This window comes from Mytilus californianus, unplaced genomic scaffold, assembly GCF_021869535.1.
Source record: "Mytilus californianus isolate M0D057914Y unplaced genomic scaffold, xbMytCali1.0.p SCAF_11, whole genome shotgun sequence".
Taxonomy (NCBI): domain Eukaryota; kingdom Metazoa; phylum Mollusca; class Bivalvia; order Mytilida; family Mytilidae; genus Mytilus; species Mytilus californianus.
Genome location: NW_026262593.1, coordinates 22,433,212 through 22,455,576, shown reverse-complemented (window position 1 = coordinate 22,455,576; position 22,365 = coordinate 22,433,212). Strand labels below are relative to the sequence as shown.

General features: G+C 32.5%; 2 protein-coding genes across 8 annotated transcripts in view; both read left to right on the top strand.

The window, feature by feature from the left end:
* LOC127719738 (uncharacterized) overlaps window positions 1-22,365 on the top strand; it is a 306,242-nt gene that overhangs the window by 97,649 nt on the left and 186,228 nt on the right. The gene's annotated exons all lie outside the window — the stretch shown is intronic.
* On the top strand, window positions 9,470-12,111 carry LOC127719739 (uncharacterized). Of its 7 annotated transcripts, none has more exons than XM_052225980.1 (3): window positions 9,587-9,616; window positions 9,720-9,873; window positions 9,977-12,111. In XM_052225980.1, exon 3 carries the CDS (start codon window positions 10,261-10,263, stop codon window positions 12,109-12,111), a length of 1,851 nt encoding a protein of 616 aa, XP_052081940.1. In that variant the 5' UTR covers window positions 9,587-9,616; window positions 9,720-9,873; window positions 9,977-10,260. The 7 variants fall into 7 exon arrangements, with proteins under 7 accessions (XP_052081939.1, XP_052081936.1, XP_052081940.1 ...); XM_052225978.1 differs by having other exon boundaries at window positions 9,720-9,925; window positions 10,132-12,111; XM_052225977.1 differs by having other exon boundaries at window positions 9,720-9,925.

Sequence of the window (22,365 nt, the reverse complement as noted above, 5' to 3'; positions counted from 1 at the left end):
GATAGGAAATTTTTTTTTAGCCTCCACCTTTATTCCAAAGTCCGTATTTTTTTTTCGTTTTCTGTTGATTTTAATTTTTTTCGTGTTTTTCCGTATACTTTGAACATACATATACTATAAATGAAGTGTATTTGCTATTTGCTATCAATTCCAAGTGTACTATCCGCGGCGGTCACTGATATATTATATAGAAACTCTCTATATATTATATCAATGACCGCCGTGGATAGTACACTTGGAATTGATATTACAAAGCAAATACACTTTATTTATAGTATATTTTTTATCATAGTATACAGAAAAACGCGAAAAGAATTGTCCTGTTCCCAAGTTCTTAATCCTAAATGGAAGTCTTGTCTTTGACTTAAAAGTTCGTCCGATGACTGAAACAATTTATTTTCTTTTTCTTCCCAAAATAACCCAAACTGAATAATCATAAGCGAGGGTGACAAATGCGACTTTGCATGGTACATATAGGACACAAAGGTATGATGATTAATTAATTGTGGAAGGAAGAGAAGCGACATTCAAAATGAGGTCTTCCCATTTAATAGTATAAATTCTGGCATTTAGACTTAGTCCAAATGAATAGTATATGTTTTTAATGTATAATTCAAATAAAAGTTCTTTACATGTATGTTTTTTAAGACATTGCCATATGGGATTAAGATTTTAGCTTCTAGCAAAGGAGTATTTAACTTTTTTTTTATTCAAGATAGATGCTAAATATTTTTTTCGCTACTGGAATTTCATGAAATATGCTGTTTTTTTTATATGTCTTGAAACAGCCAGTACTGAACACTAGACGAAATTTCTTCTGTTCATGCTATTAAAAAAATGTCTATTGTCAGAAATAATAATGGACTGTGTTTTCGGTATTACATCCCAGCTCCTTTGTTCTACCAGGGGTGATCTGAGACGCGTCACCCCTACCAGATCACCCTAACTTGATTTTTTTTGTTTTGCATGCTTTAGTAAGTGTTCTACTAATAATCTATCAGTGCTTCTAACTACCTCTCTTACTACTATCAAAGAACGTATTTTTAAGTTTTGTAATAAAGCTTATGAAAATAATGGTATTAATTATTTTTGGAGTGTTAAAAATTCTTTAGAGGTTTTAGGTAACATTCATGCTTTTGATGGTCCTTTTTATTTTGTTGACAGTTATGATTTTTCTACTCTCTACACTACACTTCCACACAATCTTATCAAGAAAAAGTTTTCATATTTAAGCAAATGGTCTTTTGAAAAATCTCATTGCAAATTTATTTGCTGTAACTCATTTAAAAGTGGGGTTCGTGTTGCTTAGTCTTTGGTTTTCTATGTTGTGTCATCTGTACTATTATTTGTCTGTTTGTCTTTTTTTTGGCCATGGCGTTGTCAGTTTGTTTTCGATCTATGAGTTTGACTGTCCCTCTTGTATGTTTCGTCCCTCTTTTAAAGCCTTTATTTTGTAACGAAACAGGAAAGTATGCTAGATACATTTACTGGAAATGTAAAGATATGATTGAAGCTTTAAATTTTCTCCTGGACAACATGTATGTACGTTTCGTCGATAAAGTGTATCGACAAGTAGTATGTTTTCCTATGGGCATTGACTGCGCGTCTTTAATAGCAGATTTATTCCTGTATTGCTATGAATCTCAGTTTATGACCAAACTCAGTGAAGACACGTCATTGTTACATTTTGTTGATACAGTCAACAATACCTACCGTTATCTGGATGATATTTTTTCGTTAAATAATCCAGAGTTCTATAAATATAATACCGAAATTTACCCAAAAGAACTTACTATAACGAAATCCAACATAAACAGCAGTAGTTGTCCTGTTCTAGATTTAGATATTTCAATTTCTAAAGGGAAACTCCATACTAAAATTTACGACAAAAGAGACAATTTTTCATTCCCTATTGGTAATTTTCCTTTTTAGACGGTATTTTTCCTTTGGCTCCATCATACGGTGTTTATATATCCCAAATCGTTCGTTATGCCCGTGTGTGTAGTAATTTCAAAAATTTTAACAAACGTAATCAATGCATCGCTAGTAAATTATTAAGTCAGGGATTTCGTTACCATAAATTACTTAAAACTTTTACTAAATTCTTTCATAGATACAAAGATTTGATTAGTAAATTTGGCTGTACCTGTAGAAAACTTATTAAAAACGGTATTTCACATTCTAAATTTTACGGTAATATTGTACTAAAAGCGCGGAAATCATTATGTGATCCGTGTAAACTCATTGAACCTTTTAACAAACGTATCAGCAAAGGTTATCTTACCAATGCTGTAATTAGATCTTTGAATATAGTTTACATTGGCACTAATATCGATTTTGTCATCAGCAAATTAAAACATTTGTATTCTTTTCAAACGGGATGTATAAAGACACACCCACGTTCATTTTTATCTATTAAGAGGTCTAACTATCCTACTGCCTGTCGATACATTTATTTTTGGCATTGCACAAGTCATGTTTTCTTTGACTGTCCATGACGTTAAAATACTAAATCCCTGGGATGTGTTTTTGTTGATTTTAGTCTCTGATTTTTTATTCTTAATTTTTTAGTCTTTTAACTAGCTGTCTATTACTGCGAGTATTCTCAAATCGTACTTTCTTGTTAATTTGACCTATTGATACTATCTGTAATGCTTTTTTGTTATATAATGTTTACTTATTCAGTGTTATATCTGGTCTATACCAGCTTTGATAAGTGTTTGGTATTACTATAGATTACAGTAGTTGTCGTCTGTTTATGTACTTCATACGTGTTTCTCGTTTCTCGTTTTTATATAGATTAGACCGTTGGTTTTTTCGTTTGAATGGTTTTACACTAGTAATTTTTTTGGGGCCCTTTATAGCTTGCTGTTCGGTGTGAGCCAATGCTCCGTGTTGAAGGCCGTACCTTGACCTATAATGGTTTACTTTTAAAAATTGTAACTTGGATGGAGAGTTGTCTCATTGGCACTCATACCACATCTGCCTATATCTATTTTCACTTCTTTGTAATATGAACATCAAAATTATTTATTTTTTTTTAAAACAAAAATAACGTCCTTTCTCCTTTTAAACTGTATACATAACAACAAAAATTATTTTCATATTTTAAATAGTATTGCAAATAGCGGATTTTTTTTTCAATGTTACTGTTGGTTTTCTGAAATTGTTTAACATTTCACAGAGGTATAATACGGTTACTTTAATTATTCATCCCTTATTTTATTTATTTTGTATTTACATTGTATCATAGATCAAATTTATTCGTTCAGTGTTTGTTCACTCGTCTTAATATGTCTTTTGATTGAGTTAAGCCATTTCAATTGATATTTTATAGTGTGTCTTTCTATGTTCTGGTGTTACAATATTGTTTTTCAGATTAGGGTGAAGGTTTGGTACCATTAAAACGTTTAAATCCGCTGCAATTGTTTGCACCTGTCCTTAGTCAAAAATCTGATGTTCAGTAGTTGTCGTTTGTTGATGTGGTTCATAAGTGGTTCTCGTTTCACGTTTTTAATATAGATTAGACCGTTAGTTTTCCCGATTGAATGGTTTTACACTAGTAATTTTTGGGGCCCTTTATAGCTTGCTGTTCGGTGTGAGCCAAGGCTCCGTGTTGAAGACCGTACTTTGACCTATTATGGTTTACTTTTATAAATTATTACTTGGATGGAGAGTTGTCTCATTGGCACTCATACCACATCTTCTTATATCTATTTCCTTTGTTTTGTAACATATTGGCGGGAATGCCTAATCCACAATAAAACTTAGAATTCTTTATACGGAAAAGACCAACTATCAAAATTTAGGTAGAAAAAATCTAATGTCTGTGTTGGGATTCGAACTCAAGACCTTTAGCATATCAACCCACGACTCAAACCCCTAACCTGGACGACTAGATACGAACTCACTGCTAATTTAACATATTTAAAAACATTGTGTCCGGAGCTCATTAAAGGTATATTCTATATACTGATATAAAAAGTATATAATAAGGATTGTGTGGCGTTCTAAACTAGATACTAATCTAGAACAGCTGTCATGTAAAATAGTTATCCTTTTCCGACTTGGTGTGTCAGTGTAAGATCACCCTTTGGCCTCCGGCCATCGGAATGATCTTACACTGATACACCGCGTCCTCATGAAATAACTATTACTAGAAGCAAGGGTTTCCAGAAACCCTGCTTGTCACACCCTGTGGTAAAATTCATTGTTATTCGTATCAATAGATCCACAAATGATCCATCCAAGTTTCACTTATTTCAGAAATAGAAACTATAAAGTATAACTAGGGTGTAAATTGATTTATTAATTAATTTGAAGAGCACTGTTCTACGGGAGCCGGTTAGTGTCAGGGTGGAGTTTTATTTTTAAGTCGTTATTACGACTTAGCTAACTTGTTTTAACGACTGAGCTTATCTAACTCGTTTAAATTTAGTTAATTCGTTTAAACAACTTAGTTAACTTGTTGAAACGACTTATCTAACTAGTTTACACGACTTAGCTAACTTGTTATAACGACTTAGCTAATCTTACTCGTTATAACAACTTAGCTAACGTGTCATAACGACTTAGCTTATCTGACTCGTTTAAACTCAGTTAATTCGTTTAAACAACTTAGTTAAGTTAAAACGACCTATCTAACTAGTTTAAACGATTTAGCTAACTTGTTATAACGACTAAGCTAATTTTAGCTCAGTTGTTTAAACGAGTTAGCTAAGTTGTTTAAACGAGTAAGCTAAGTTGTTTAAACGACTTATAAATAAAACTGCATCCTGACACTAACTGGCTTCCGTACAGTTCACTACGGTACACAAGGAAGAATGGATTAAATCCTTAGCTTTATGACCATAACGTAGTCAACATATTTTTATTTTATTAGTATACCATAAATACACAAAAATGTCACACGATTAAATCTTAGTTATATATTTATACATTCTGTGTAACGCTATAAAAGACTTTACACGTTCTTGTTTCTGATTAAAATTCAGATCTGTTTTTTTACACAAAGCCCCCTTCCCTTATTGTTTACAAAGTACAATATTTAGATCCAATAATTCTCAATTACTAAACATAGCTATTTAAGTAGAAAATCATAAAATATAAAAGTTTTATACTGTTTTTGAAATTTAAATTAGAAAACAAAAATATAAATGCCTGTGTTCGTTGTACATATTGAGATGACCCTTCTCAAATAGGTTACATATACGCAAAGGTATAAGTGTAAGGGTCGGTATCAAATAGTTTTCGAAAATGTCTAGTAGTCGAACTACTGTATCACTAGGCTGTAAACACTGAGGTTGTGAGCTCGAATCCTGCACGTCGCGGCTGCACTCTACTCCAATCTAAACTGACTAAAATGGAAAATGTTTCCTACCGAATGTCGGTTCCTCTCTCTCTGGGCACTCCGGCACCCTCCACCAATAAAATCTGACCGCCACAAAAAAGCACAACAGTACTGAAAGTGGCGTAAAACACCAATCAATTAATCAATCCAATGACAATAATATCTCTGGAAAAAGGATCCTGCTAGGATGTTTAACCCCGCCACATTCTGTATGTATGTGCCTGTCCCAAGACAGAAGCCTGTAATTCAGTGGTTGTCGTTTGTTTATGTGTTACATATTTGTTTTTCGTTCATTTTTTTGTACAAACATTAGGCCGTTAGTTTTCTAGTTTGAATTGTTCTAAATTGTCATTTCGGGGCCTTTTATTGCTGACTATGCGGTTTTGGCTTTGCTCATTGTTGAAGGCCGTACGGTGACCTATAGTTGTTAATTTCTGTGTAATTTGGTCTCTTGTGGAGAGTTGTCTCATTGGCAATCATACCACATCTTCTGATATATACAGCTTTTTATCCTACCTAGCTCAGTAAAGATGAAGAGAATAATTTTTCCGTCAGTACGTCACTCCTTCCATCCGATTGTCCTTTCTATATGGCAAATCAGGTATTTGACCTAGATGTCAAAGTTTGCTGAACATGTTAATGTAACTGGTCAAATGTTTAGTTTTGAATAGTTCAAAGTTTTTTATTCATGTATTTTCTGGCAGTTTCAACTTGAAACCTTGTGCATATGTTCATTATGAAGTGAACTGTTTTATATATAGTTTATTGAAAATAATGCACTACTATCCCAATGTGGTTGATGGCATACATGAACACATAAACTACAAACCAGTAAAAGTCTGGAATGACCTACATTGTATATCTGTATTCAAACTTACTGATTTTTATTCGACCAGTCTGAATTGGTCTGAATTTTACTTGATATTACTCGACTGTAGTCTGAACCATACAGTTTGAACTTGTACTCGACCTTTACTCGACCATTACTTAACCATTTTATATGCGTTTGAATCATACTCGACGTAGTCTTAACCATTCTCGATCAAGTCTGAACCATGCTTGTCCTGACCTGAATCATACTCCACGTAGTCTTAACCATTCTCTATCAAGTCTGAACCATGCTCGTCCTGACCTGAACCATACTCGACCAAGTCTTAACCAACCTAGACTTATTTTTTGTATCTTTATATTGTATTTCATCAATTTAGGAACTGTTTTTAAACAACAGCTATTTATATATCACCTTTAACATAAAAAATAAAACTATTTTTCTTAAATTCGTGTATAACTTATCAAGTGAATTCAAAAGGCCTAGTGTTTTAAGTTGTACAGGATGTTGTTATTTTCAATGGATGTTATTTAAAATTTATTACTCTCTGACCAGGTGTAATTTTTTTGATGAGCGTGAACTAAGCAAAAGGTATTTCTTTATAGTTTACCCCTAATCAGAAAAACAATGTTAAAACTGTTTCAGAAAGGGCGAGTACATGTAATAGTTCAGACTATTTTCAATGGCAAAGATAGGGGTGAAGTACAAACCAGTACATTCGAGTATGGTTAAGATTTGGGTCGAGTCAGACCATTTCAGACTGGTTGAGTAAAAATATGTACAGTCAAGTATAGATATATGCCATTTCAGACTTTTACTGGTTTGTAGTGATATATATGTAGGACTATGAATCACGATGGTACTCCGAACCGCGATGGTCATGCTGATATGTTATGGTTTGACGCTGAAGAGCGTTTTTGATCACGAAGAGGTGCGATGGTGACATTGTGACGCTATTTTCTTGATAGCTACGCCGAAGTTTGATGGTGGTGACGCTCAATTTCGATGGACTACATAAAAGATATTTGCAATGCTTTTCATGTCGATATCGATGTAGAAGTCAAATTCTTGTTAGAAGCAGTTTGTCGTCTTAATAAGGGGCTTTTAAACTTTTATAATATATGAGAAACGGGGAGTGATTTGTGGAGATGGGAAAATTAACCTTCTGTAACGGATTTTTCGTTTCGAAATCTGCAAAAGGTTCCTTTATATGTACGATGGGGCATAGCATTCCCTTAAATACATACAAGTCCGCTGACAGACTATCTGTGTTTTGATATAACGGGCAACGAGGAACTCATGAGAGAAACCAAGACAATGTTTAATTTTAACGCAGAATTATGTTTACATGGAGGAAATCAAAGAGGACTATCTCTTATTTTATAAGTAACTGTAACTAAGGACATACATAGACAATAAAGAATGCAGATTAATATACTAACTATTAAAAGTCTACTTTTTATAATCATTAAACATCTGTAGATTGTTCACAAAATAATGGTACTGGCTGAATCTTCAAATTTACTTTGGCCCTTATTGTTGCTTGGCTAAAAATGTTTGAAATTAGGGTCACGATCTCACATTTAGCTTCCTTTTGAGGAAACACACGAGTCTGGTGACCCCTATCATCTTTGCATTTTATGATTCGGCATAAAACGATTTACAAACATGCGAAAATAGAAATTGTTTACTTATTAGGTGATCCACGGCGTAGTTTTTAAACTAGCCACCATGCGTAATATAGACCATCGCACATCAGCGTGACCATTGCATTTCAACGTGACCATCGAACTATAGCATCCCTTTGGCACATCCGATTCCGACATATATATGCAACATACAGGTTTTGAAACCGATTTCATAGTTCACTGTACATGGAAATGTAAAAATATGAGTGTTCAAGTGCACTTGGCGTCCTTTATCGTCGTCTTTTTTTTTCTCTTTTAATAAAATCTTCTTCTCTCAAACTACTGGTCCAATGTAAACAAAACTAAGCCACAGTCATCATTGACGTATCAAATTAAAAAAAAACCATGTCTGATTATCCTTCCTGCCACCAACATGGCCTTCATGACTAAAAATAAAACATAGACTTAAAATGCATGTTTTGCCTATTTTCATGACAATCGCTATATATAAAGAAAATCTGACTAGGGTAGAAATGTTCAGATTAATGAGATCTACCTACTGTTCACATGGAACTGCCAGTCGACTCCTTAAAGGAGTTATTGCCTTGTAAAAGAGATTGTTACCCCATTATGCAAAAATTGTAAAAGATATAGAAAATTGTCAAACGCTTAAATAAGATAAAATCAACAAAAAAGAGACCTTAGTCATGAATAGTAAATACATTAGTTTGTCAAAATGCACATAGATCCACGTGAGTGACATAGGGTCTTTAGAAGATAAACAGAAACTGTAAGAAGCAAATATTAACAGACAAGATTTACGAATAGGACAAAAAGCTGAAATTGTAAGTCCACTTCACATTTTGAAAAAAAAAAATTGTCCTTGATACATGTGTTGTGCCACGATTATTTACAGTATTCTTTTAATAATAACCTTCATTCATTGCTTTTCATTTGTATTTCCCGGTGTATATTTTCCGCGAAACTAGGTCATACATATTTTCACTTTTGTACACTTGCTTGTTATGCGGAATGATTTTCTATAGTTACAACATAATTACCTTATTCAGAAGTTATTAATGCATCCTATTTTATCCATAGTTATCCTTTTATAATGTTAGAATTATCCAAAATCATACTTGTCAAGTTAAAGGCCATTTTGGTTTACTTTCACAATTGTGTACACGCGTACTATTTTTAGGTGTATTGATTAACTTGATCTTTCAAACGTTTAGAGAAAAGTATAGTCAGTTTCAAATTATAGCCGCTGGCGAACAGCTGAGTTTCAGACAGTGACCCAGAATTATTTATTCAGGTATTTTGGCACACACTGCAATTCTATTTAATTGATTTATTAATAACTATTGTTAATGATATTAGCTTTTAATAAAGCTGCTTTTATTCTTATTTCTTGATTATCCAAAGTTTGGACTTCAAAACAGTTTTATTCTTTGACTTTAATTGATATTTGTATAATATCTGCCAAACCATTTACAAAAAACGGTTGGCGCTACAATTGGTGGCAGCGGTAAAAACAACATTTAAAAAAAAATAGAAGGAAGGAAAAAAGTAATACATAAAAAAAAAAAAAAAAAAAAAAAAAAAAAAAAAAAAAAACAACAACAACATACAAATCAGCTTATATTGAAACTCAAAGTGTGGTTTACATATAATATTATTGAACACCAAGAGTTATTGAAATTCAAGGTGTATTTTTCCATATAAAATATTGAACACCAAGAATTATTGAAATTCAAGGTGTATTTTTCCATATAAATTATTGAACACCAAGAGTTATTGAAATTCAAGGTGTATTTTTTACTTATAAATTATTGAGCACCAAGAGTTATTGAAATTCAAGGTGTATTTTTCCATATAAAATATTGAACACCAAGAGTTATTAAAATTCAAGGTGTATTTTTCCATATAAAATATTGAACACCAAGAATTATTGAAATTCAAGGTGTATTTTTCCATATAAATTATTGAACACCAAGAGTTATTGAAATTCAAGGTGTATTTTTTCCTTATAAATTATTGAGCACCAAGAGTTATTGAAATTCAAGGTGTATTTTTTCCTTATAAATTATTGAGCACCAAGAGTTATTGAAATTCAAGGTGTATTTTTCCATATAAAATATTGAACACCAAGAGTTATTGAAATTCAAGGTGTATTTTTCCATATAAATTATTGAGCACCAAGAGTTATTGAAATTCAAGGTGTACTTTTTCCTTATAAATTATTGAGCACCAAGAGTTATTGAAATTCAAGGTGTATTTTTTCCTTATAAACTATTGAGCACCAAGAGTTATTGAAATTCAAGGTGTATTTTTTCCTTATAAATAATTGAACACTAAGAGTTACTGAAACACAAAGTGTATTTTTCTAAAAATATTTTAATAACATTAAAGGTAACTGAAATTAAGTATTAATTAAGTCTGGTATATTAAATATGAATTTAAGACACAGACAATTAACACTTCCTATGTTTTTAAACAATAGAGGGGGAGGGTCCCCAAGAGCTCCCTTATATAGTGTTAAGTCCAATTTTTCGGACTTAACAAGAGAAAATGAGACACAATTTGTTTCAAATAGTGGGTTATCAAATATGCCAAGTTTACATGGTTCTTCAAGTCAACTTACCTTGCCTGCTTTAACCAGTAATAATTCATTAAATGAACCGGGGGTGTCAATGATAAGAGACAGTGCACAGAGCATTAATGTTCCTGTACAGAGTGCACTGAGCACAAACGTACAACATCAGAGTGCACCAAGCACATATATTCAAACTCAAGGTGCACCTAGCACATGTATTTCATCCCAAAGTGCATTGAGCACTGGTCATTATACCCAAAGTGCACTGAGCACTGGTCATTATACCCAAAGTGCACTGAGTACTGGTCCTTATACCCAAAGTGCACTGAGCACCGGTCCATATACCCAAAGTGCACTGAGCACTGGTTCATATACCCAAAGTGCAACAAGCACATTTGTTCAAAACAGTAGCGCTTCAAACACTTATGCAAAAGTACAAGGTGTACCAAGCACATGGTCCTTTTCCACGGGAGGAATAAGCACATCTTATGCATCTAATCCATTTCATGATCAGACAAAGACAGCTAATATACCACAAATTACATCATTCAGTGACACCAGTTTCAACAGACCAATCAGCCATAATAACGGTGATGACCAACAAGAAGTATTTAAATTGAGAGAAAAAATAAGGGAAATTGAAAATGAAAGAGATTATTACAGACAGCAGAATAACCAACCAGATAATATAAGACAGCAAAATTTTCAATCAGAGAATACAGGACAGCAACATTTTCAACCAAATTATACTAGTCAGCAAAACAACCAAATGAGATACCGAACAGACTCCACATCTAGCATGCAAGATAGTTATCACTCAAAACTACCATTCTACAATGGAAGAAGTGACTGGAGTACATTTCAGATGCAATTTGAAATAATTGCTGAAAGAAATAATTGGGATCCAAGACGTCAAGCTGAGGAAATATTACTGGTGCTTAAAGATGAAGCTGCAAAATTTGCATCAGAGCTACCGTATGACACAAGGAGCTCGTTTCGACTTTTATCCAAAGATATGGAAAGAAGATTTGGAGATAACAACCTGCCTGAAACCTACAGAAAAGAGTTGCAATTTACAAGAAAAAATTACAAGGAGTCAATAAATGAATATGCTGCTCGCATTCAGACAATGGTCAGGAAGGCATATCCAGGCATGGATAATCAACTATTCAACGATATATCAATTGAACACATGTTAAATGGATTAAATGATCAAAGTATTGCCTATGATGTATTGACAAAAAGACCTAAAACTATGGAGGAAACAATCAATCTTGTAGCATGGCATACTACATGCAAAAATGGATTGAGAAGCAAAACTCAAATAAGGCAAATTGAAATTGAAGAAGAAGAAACGTCTTTTGATGCTGATCAGTCTGATGACATAGAAGTGAGACGAGTTGGAGGTAAACGATTTGTTACAGAGGAGCGTCTTAATCAGTTTGGTAGAGAGATGAAAGAAAGTATCACGACTGAAGTAACCAAGTCTATTGAGAACATAATGAACACAAGGCTACCAACATCAAATACATACCAGCCTAAGAAGAATTTTAACAGCCAAAATTCAAGATGGAATAACAAGGACAAAAATCAAAAGCAAAACAATACAAGATGCTATGCATGTAATGAAGAAGGACATTATGCAAGGTCATGTCCTAACCAGAAACAGACACAAGGACAGGTTTCAGACGGAAATCCGTTAAACTAAAACGGGCTGAGACTAATGGCCAAGTGTCAGCCCGCAATTGCAAAATTAAAACAGACTTAGTAGATATAAACCAGACAAATGAGGATCAAGTAGATAGAAACATTGAATGTGTGTTTCTTGGTAAGGGGATTGAAAATCAAATGGTGAACTCTGCCAGTAAGAAAGAAAATACAGATTTTGTTGCTGAGCCTATACCGGAGGACCAAGGTCTCTCTTTAAATGGTGATAGTGGTCAGGATACAGGTGCTGAAAAGGACGTGATATTTAACAATAAAGAGGAAATTGTAATTGATCGCGTAACAGCAGCCAGTATTAAGGTACCAATGGAAGTCAGTAATCAAAAAATAAAAGCTGTAATTGATACTGGAGCAGAAGTTACTGTTTTAAATGAAGACATGTTTTTCCGCCTTCCAAAAACAAGCAGATCAAAGTTGAAACCAGCACTGAAAAAACTAGTTGTTGCCGAAGCAGGGAAGCAATTGGGAACAAAAGGTATAGCAGCAGTGACGTTAACACTTGGAGACTCAAAGTTTGTCTGGGATGTATATGTAGCAACAATTGGTGATGATTTGTTGCTAGGCTGTGATGTCCTTGATGAAATGGATATAACAGTAAACTCTAGAAAAGGAATTCAACTGAATGGAAAATGGATTGAGTGTGAAGTTAACCGCAAGTCAGACATGATAGCAAGAGTGGTTTTAACTGAAAATGTAACCGTTCCAGCCAATTCTGAGATGATATTATTTGGTGGGAGTGATAATACTGATGCTATAGATACCAGATATACCATGCTTCAACCAGTGGTTGAGGATAATCGGAAAATTATGGTTGCACAAATCCTTGTTGACCCTTTTGAAAAAATCATCCCCGTTAGACTGGTCAATATGGAGGACCTCCCTGTACAGTTGAAAAGAAATTATTTAATAGGAGAGTTACATCCAGTTACAAATATTACACAGTTTGATGACATCCAAAACAGATAGTACAGTCCGTACATAGCTGGAAAGTTCCATCAACAGCAAAAGAGATTCAACAATTCCTTGGTCTATGTAATTATTACAGGCAGTATATACTAAGTATTCAAATTCAGTGACATTGCAGCTCCACTCAGTCATCTTACCAGAAAAGATGTACTTTTTAAATGGACACATCCCTGTCAAGAATCTTTTGAAAAATTGAAAAACGCACTGACAACATCACCAATATTGGCATACCCACAATCAGACGGAATGTTTATATTGGACACAGATGCATCTAATATAGGTATTGGCGCTGTGCTGTCTCAAATCCAAGAAAACAAAGAAAAGGTTATATCATATGCATCAAAGAAGCTAGACAGGGTACAACAGAGGTATAGTATCACAAGACGAGAACTACTTGCAGTTGTCACATTTATACAGCAATTTCGGCACTATTTACTTGGAAGAAAATTTTTGCTGAGAACAGACCATGGATCATTAAGATGGATATTTGCATTTAAAGACCCTCAGGGACAGTTAGCACGATGGATTGAAAGTCTTAGTCAATACAATTTTGACATTCAACACCGTCCAGGTACAAAACATTTGAATGCTGATGAAATGTCTAGAAATTCTAATGAAAATGATCTTTGTATACATTTGAAAGAGGGAAATCTTGATTCCAGTTGCACTGAATGTATTGAATGGAAACAAGAATGGTCAGAATTTAGAAAAAAAGTTGATAATGTAAAGAATTTAACTGATAAACCTATGATAAGGGATGTAACACAGTCAAGCCATAGTCATTGTTCCAGTTGGCTAACTAAATACACAGAAAAAGAGATGAGTACATTCCAGAAAGAAGACCCAGATTACAGTTTTTTACATAAATGGATGGATGAAGAAGAAACACCAGATAGAGATAAATGTGCCAGTTTCAGCCCAGCAGTAAGACATTATTGGCTGAATTGGAGTAATATTGTCCGTATTGGTGGAGTAATATACCAAAAATGGAGAGAAGTTAAAAGTGAACAAGATCACTTACAACTTCTAGTACCAGCTGTTATAAAGAAAGAAATAATAATCAGCTGTCACGATACTGCATATTCTGGTCATTTTGGTATTAAGAAATCAGTCCAGAAAATGAAAAATTATTTTACATGGTATCAAATGACAAAAGACGTCAGAATACACATAGAAAATTGTGTAATTTGTACTAAAAGAAAAAGTAGAAAATCAAAAGCTGGGTTGGTTGATTATAGAGTGGGTTACCCTTTAGACAGAGTTAGTATTGATGTAATTGGACCTTTACCACAAACACAGAGGAGAAATAAATATTTATTGGTAATAGGAGATAATTTCACCCGTTGGATGGAAGTTTATCCTTTGCCACATCAAAAGGCTGATATTGTGGCACATAAGTTTGTAATGGAATTTATAACGAGATTTGGAATACCACCAGAACTGCACAGTGACCAAGGCAGCAATTTCCAGAGTGAATTGTTTAACGATGTCTGTAGCATATTAGAAATAACAAAGACCCGGACAACACCTTACCATCCTGCCTCAAATGGGCTTATTGAGAGGTTTAATCGTACCCTGGCAGGAATGATAAAAAGTTTCATCAACAAGAATGCTACAGACTGGGATGTAAACATCAATCTACTACTGGCAGCTTATCGTAGTACACCACATCCTGCTACAGGCTTCTCACCTAATTTTTTAATGCTAGGTCGAGAAATAAGTATTCCAATAAAATTGATATATCCACTGCCAGACCAGAAATATGAAGGGCAAAATGAGTATGCTCTAGATCTTCAAGATAGATTACAAGATATGTATCATATTGCCAGGAAACATCTCAAGACCAATGCAGAACGACTTAAAAAGAATCATGACACTAGACTGACAAAACATATATATAAAAAGGGAGACCTTGTATATAAATTTGACAAAACTATAAAACAAAAATTTAAATCCCCATGGCTTGGTCCCTATTTTATTTCAAAAGTTTTGAGCACAGTGGTCTATGAAATCTGTTTTAAATCTAGAAATGAAGTTGTTCATATAGATAAATTAAAACCGTATGTAGGTGAAATACCAGACTGGGTTAATAGAAAACTCAATCAATTAGAATAAATGTTATGTTAAGAGTAAACATACACATTTTATACATGTATTTATTTATTCCTGTATAAAAATAATATTTAAGACTTGTTAATTTTATAAAGTATTAAGTATTGATTAATTATATTCTTACAGAATTATGGTACTGTTTCAATGTTCGAAGTGTCCTTTCCGAGGAAATACAAAAAACACAATTCAACATTTTATAATTAAACATGCTTCGGTTGACCGAGTCCCATTTGTATGCAAAACCTGTAACTTTAAAACAATTTCCCATGCTAAATGGCAAAGACATTTAAAGGATCTTAAAAAACCTCATGTTAACAAAGAACATATTTGTATGAAAAGTATTAATCCTTATGTGGTGATTGTGGGTGAAGACATTACAGAATTTGAATCAACATGTATAAATGACAAAATATTTATACAAGAAGAAGAGGAGATTGAAATTGTGGAAGTAAATATTGACCCCAAAGATGAACAAATTTTGGAATTAGAGAATAAATTGGTAGAAATGAAATCAACACATGAAAATCAACTTAAAGACTTAGAAGAAAAGCATACATTTGAGTGCCTTCGATTTGGGAATTTTATAGAGAGACTGGAAAAGAGGAAGACAGATCTTAAAGAAGAAGTGAGAAAACTCCAAAATAGATTAACCGAGACTCAACCCAAATCCTCTAAGAAGATCAGAAGTTCTGTTTGTGTCATTGAATCAAGAAAATAGAAAGAACTTTTTAATTATATTGAACTTTTAATGAATGAGACTTATTGTGATATATACATGGATATTGTTTTACTGTTATATATGTATGCTTCTTATGTTGAAATTTGAATATATATTCATTTTATTTCATGTCAATTCTAGGGACAGAATTCTTTTTTCTTTGAGAGGAGCAGTGTTGTGCCACGATTATTTACAGTATTCTTTTAATAATAACCTTCATTCATTGCTTTTCATTTGTATTTCCCGGTGTATATTTTCCGCGAAACTAGGTCATACATATTTTCACTTTTGTACACTTGCTTGTTATGCGGAATGATTTTCTATAGTTACAACATAATTACCTTATTCAGAAGTTATTAATGCATCCTATTTTATCCATAGTTATCCTTTTATAATGTTAGAATTATCCAAAATCATACTTGTCAAGTTAAAGGCCATTTTGGTTTACTTTCACAATTGTGTACACGCGTACTATTTTTAGGTGTATTGATTAACTTGATCTTTCAAACGTTTAGAGAAAAGTATAGTCAGTTTCAAATTATAGCCGCTGGCGAACAGCTGAGTTTCAGACAGTGACCCAGAATTATTTATTCAGGTATTTTGGCACACACTGCAATTCTATTTAATTGATTTATTAATAACTATTGTTAATGATATTAGCTTTTAATAAAGCTGCTTTTATTTATTTAAACAAATCTTATTTCTTGATTATCCAAAGTTTGGACTTCAAAACAGTTTTATTACTTTGACTTTAATTGATATTTGTATAATATCTGCCAAACCATTTACAAAAAACGGTTGGCGCTACAACATGTATGTCGCGAAAGCGAGACACAGCGATCCTAGATTCCTTCGTCGTCGGCGGCGTCAACATTAAAGTTCAGTCTATGTTTGAAGTTGTTTTAGACCTTTATTACTCTGTTAAACCTTAAACCAATGATATGAAATTGATATAGAAACTTTGTATGACCAACAGACATTATTTAGAGCAGGGATGGGCACGATTACTGACAAATGTAATCGATTAATAATCGATTACATGGAGGATTTTTGTGTATTCGATTAATAATCGATTACTCTGATTTTTGTATGTAATCGATTGCAATCGATTACTTTATTAAAAGTAATTACATTACTTTTCGATTACTGTCAATTACATGCTACAAAATTACAAAAGAATAATAAAGAAAGTTAAACATAAATATGTTTTTCAACGTATGTATAGTGGAAATTTAGAACTTTATAAAAACAGCATTTAAAGCATTGTGTTTCAAATTTTAAGTTGACAGTTGTTTTTAGATGGGAGCTCTTACTGAGGATCCGAAATATTCAAAAATTCTTGAAATTTTGGTTTTCAACATGAGTGAGTGGTGATAAAGTTCTTGCAATGACATCACATGCATATGGCTTCAGTCACTTCCTTATATTTTAGGTTATTTTCTCCATATTTTGCAAACTTTTACTGTTATTCTGACTTAAGTTAGGTATTTTGTATTTACTCATTTTTAACTTTACTTGAATATAGTTCATTACAATGTTGGAAGTTTCCTCTGGAAAAAATATAAAAAGGTAGAATAATTAACTAGTTCAGCTAATTTCAAAGATGTAAATTTAAAATTAATACATACATGCATTAATCCTTTTGTTTGGATAGCCTCCCTAATTACAGGTTATAAATCTGCCAAAAGGGTACATTTTATAACCTGGGGCAATATAATGTAAATCTCCTCTTAATTAGACATAATTGAAATCAAAACAAGGTTGGCATCTCATTGATTAGAAGTCCTTGATCATCTGATAAGTAATCACAAGAAGTTTGTTGAAATTTTTTTATGCTCTATTCAAAATTATAATCTATATTTTTAGTGTCAAAATGGGATACATGTTTTTATTTCTAAACAAGAATTTGAATGCATAGCCATTGGTACATTGTCAAAAGAATTTTGTGTACTTTCTAATTTTTTATATCATAATATTATGATGAATCAACTATTATCTATTCCAACTAAAATTCCAACTCTTATTGAAAATTACGCTTCAATGTCAATGTAGTACAGAACTTAACATAAGCCTCATTTCTTATTTTAATCTATTTTCTTATTTCAAAATAAAAAGTTTTTAAATTTTTGACAAGCATTGAAGACGGTAAAGTCAATTGTTTCAAAAGCTGGCTATACAGTAAAATTTGGTAGGAGATCTGGTTGATCATAGCGCAGCTTGAGACAATAGATACAAATAAGGCATTTGATAGACTCTGAAGTCTTATTAATACATGCTATTTTATCTGTACTATAAAGTGATGAATACATACATATTTTCATTTAAAATAGGTTATATTTCATCAAACTGTTTTACTAAAGTAATCGAATGTAATCGAAAAGTAATCGATGATTACATCATAATTTTTGCTGTAATCGATTAAATTACGATTACATGTAATCGAAAATGTCTTCGATTACAGATTACTGTCGATTACTGGAAAAAATGTAATCAATTACAATCGATTACGATTACAGATTACGATTACCCCATCCCTGATTTAGAGCAAAATAATGTTGATATTTTTTTTCTTCATTTTTCTCCATTTTACTGATTAAATGACTAAGTGTTTTCAAGTTTAAAACAAGAATATACAGTAACAGTTACGGGTTAAGGGCATACGATACAGTTACAGGAGAGGTAATGACGTTGCTAACGTAAAATGTTATTTTCGCGACGTCAACCTGTGACATATCGGGAAAAGCTGCATTTTCCACTGTTTTTTTAGGTTTTAAACTGATTTAACTTGAAAACTATTACATGGACCCCTATTTTTTAAAATGGATTTAGGTTTGATTGTGTATGAAGATTATTTGTACCAATTTTAATGAAAATGTCAATATTGAAAAACACATTAATTTGATAAAAATAACGCAAACAATGCCGGGTTTTTCCTAAAATCATGAAACTTAGTTAAAAATCAATTATTTCCAAAGAAACGTGTACATATTAAAAGAACTTATTTATGAAAAGTAGATTTTCATAATGTTTCTACAAAAATCCGCTTGTGTTTATCTGTTGAAATAACAAAGTTAGATGTGTCTATCCAAAGGATAGAAATGTCCCTAATAAACGAAATTTTTAGTAAATGTCTAAAATTTCGACCCCTTTTATCTCTAAAAGTAGCACATGAAGATATACATTTTATTACATATTTGAATTGCTTAGGTGAAAAATAGCTTGTATGCAAATTTTCGTTAAAAAAAAAACAATTATGGGATAGAAACTGTAACGTATGCCCTTAAGGTTTGTTATACACAAATTACTTCATCAAACATTCATATAGTTTAATGAAACTTTGGCAGAAGCTTTTTTACTATTTAAAAATGGATAATATCTGAAGTAAAATTTTGAAAATTAATTTCTTTCATTTTTTAGTGTTTTAATTTTAGATAGGCTTAGTTTTTTTGCAGTTAGCAGTGTGGAATAAGAAAAAATGACATGATAGATTTGCAAACTTTAATGGATTGTTATGAAACTTGGGCAGATGCTAATCGCCAAGATAAAACAAAATAGCATCTAAAGAAAAAAGATTGATTTTCATATTTAAATCTGTATTTAACTGATAAATATACTCACTGTTTACAATCAGTATTACGCCTTTACTCTGACAGCAGCAATCTTAGATGAAACATGCTAGGTTCCGCTGAAATTGTCAGTGGATTCCTTATTGGATCTTGTTTTTTCATGGTGATTTTTACCGGTTTTATTTTGTGTGTTTGCCTATAATCTTGAAAACTATAAAAGATAGATAGACACTTTACAAAGCGAAAATGATCAGCAAGACAAGATCTACAAATAAGTAAATTTTATAAAAACCGTAGACTCCTTATAGCAGTGATTGTGTCTTTAAATGACTATTTGTTTTCCCTTTTTCTTTTTTGTGCAAAATTAAGGACGATAGAGATAACAGTAAACAGAGAAAAATAAATCGGCAATGCAAAATCAACCAAAATAAGAAATTCATGTCATTCTGTTCTTGTCTAATTTGTTGGAGAGTACCATTTTTTTAAGATGCACATAGACACAGGTAGCGACACAGTCTCTTTATATCCTTTAGTTTCATTTTTGTCTATTATCATAAAAATTATAAAAGATGGACATAAACCTTAAGAATGATCAGGTATACAGGATATACAAATAAGTCAGGTGGCCGAAATCGTCAGTCTGCTCCTTAAAGGAACTGCCCTTGAAAGACGATTTTTATCATTTCTTATGCATCTCTGTCTGATTTTTTCAAAACTATAATAGATTGATATAGAACTTATAGAAATATTGATCGGCAAGACAAGGTTATACAATTACTGTCTTTTAATTAGGTTAATATGTGGTTTTATTGACTTTTGAAAAACTGATATTCACTGAGGCCAACGGCCGAAGTGAATATTAGTTTTTTAAAAGTCAATTAAAAAGTAAAATCACAAAAATACTGAACTCCGAGGAAAATTCAAAACGGAAAGTCCCTAATCAAATGGCAAAATCAAAAGCTCAAACACATCAAACGAATGGATAACAACTGTTATATTCCTGACTTGGTACAGGCATTTTCTTATGTAGAAAATGGTGGATTGAACCTGGTTTTATAGCTAGCTAAACCTCTCACTTGTATGACAGTCGCATCAAATTCCATTATATTGACAACGATGCATGAACAAAACAAACAGACATAATAGGTAAAAATGTCAATAATACAGCAGTCAACATTGTGTTATAATCCTAATCATTAAAAAACCATACAAACATGTAACAAAGAAGCACAAAATGGCATACAGACCAAGCATATTAGTAAAAATTTAAGACAAGAATACACATATTTACCATGGTACAATAACACAATGACGGGATGTATAAGTACAGAGCCACGTCATATATGTAACGAAGAAACATAAAAAAGCATATAGATAAAGCACATAGCAAAAATGAAAGACGAGCACATTAGCAAAATGAAGGACAAGAATACGAGAATATTATAAACAATAATGACATAATATACAAGTACCACAAGCATCTCAATTCCAATAAAAACAAACAAATATTTAACAAAGATGCAAAAAAAGGCATATATCAAATGTAACAACCTCACTCATTGTTTTCTTATTTTTGAATTTTATTTATGTATGTTAAATCCACCCATAAACGATGGAAAGTTTTTAAGCACTGGGACCGAGCCAGATCGGCATGGCTCTAACGTTGAATTGCGCGTATGACGTCAGAATGTAAACGTCACACAGGTAGAGATATAAAATAATGTCGTTCAAAGTATGAAAATAATATAGTCTATAGTTCTTTAGGCATATCCTCTGCAGAATGTAAATAGAAGATTAAATTTCCTCCTTGCCGCTTGTCTATAGGTAAATTTGTGTATTCCTTCTAAAAAAGAGCCAAGTCATTATGTATAAAAGAAATACAACAGGGCATATAAGCAAATCATTAGCAAATATGAAAGACCAGAATACAAAAATTATAATAGAAACAATAACACAATAGTGATATGTTTAAGTACAGAGTCACGTCATATGTATCAAAGAAACACAAAAAGTCACACGGACAAAGCAAATATGAAAGATAATGCAAACAACACAATGACGGGATGTATAAGTACAGAGCCACGTCAAATGAATATCACCAAAAAAAGAACAAACGGTAAAAGTAATTTTATAAAGACAAATAAAAGAACACTATAACACGTATTAAGATGATAAACAACATCAGTACGCAGAATCTATACTTCAAGGCCATCGTGTATTATTTGCGAAGTTGATAAGGAATATTAATCAACAAGGTCTTGGTACCTTCCGATGAACTTTTTTAGAAAAAGGACGAGACGTTCTTTGACATACCCCTGGTGCATCAACTTTCTGCTCAGACACTGGTGACGTTTTAAAAAGTTTGAGTAGGAGCTGCAAGCTCTTTAATACCGAATAAGTTGTGAAATGTATATTCCATACGCAGGTGAAGTTGGTATATTGCTACTAAGGTGGGGGAAATTGATAATTTCAAAGTTAAAAACCTCTCGTTTGTCATAGATTCTGGTACTGAGATGACTGTGTATGTCAAATTCGAGGTACAAGTCTAAAAATGAGGCGGAGGAAGCCGTGTCCGTTGTTTCTTTAATTTCTAGTTCTGGAGGATATATCAATGGAACCCAATCAGAGAAGTTCGGATTGTTAATGGAAAGAACATCATCAATATATCTGAAAGTGAAATTAAATAACCTGGCTTCTTTGATCTTCTTGTTTTTGACAAGTTTCTGAAGGAACTCCGATTCATATGAAAATAAGAAGAGATCGGCAAGGAGAGGCGCACAGTTTGTTCCCATAGGGATGCCGACAATTTGTTGAAATAGTCCACCTCCAAAACCCCATATTTACCAAAACAAAAGACATATTTACCAAAACAAAA

Excerpts from the sequence above, each read along its gene's own strand:
- LOC127719739 (XM_052225979.1), top strand. The coding sequence starts at position 10,261 with ATGAATTTAAGACACAGACAATTAACACTTCCTATGTTTTTAAACAAT.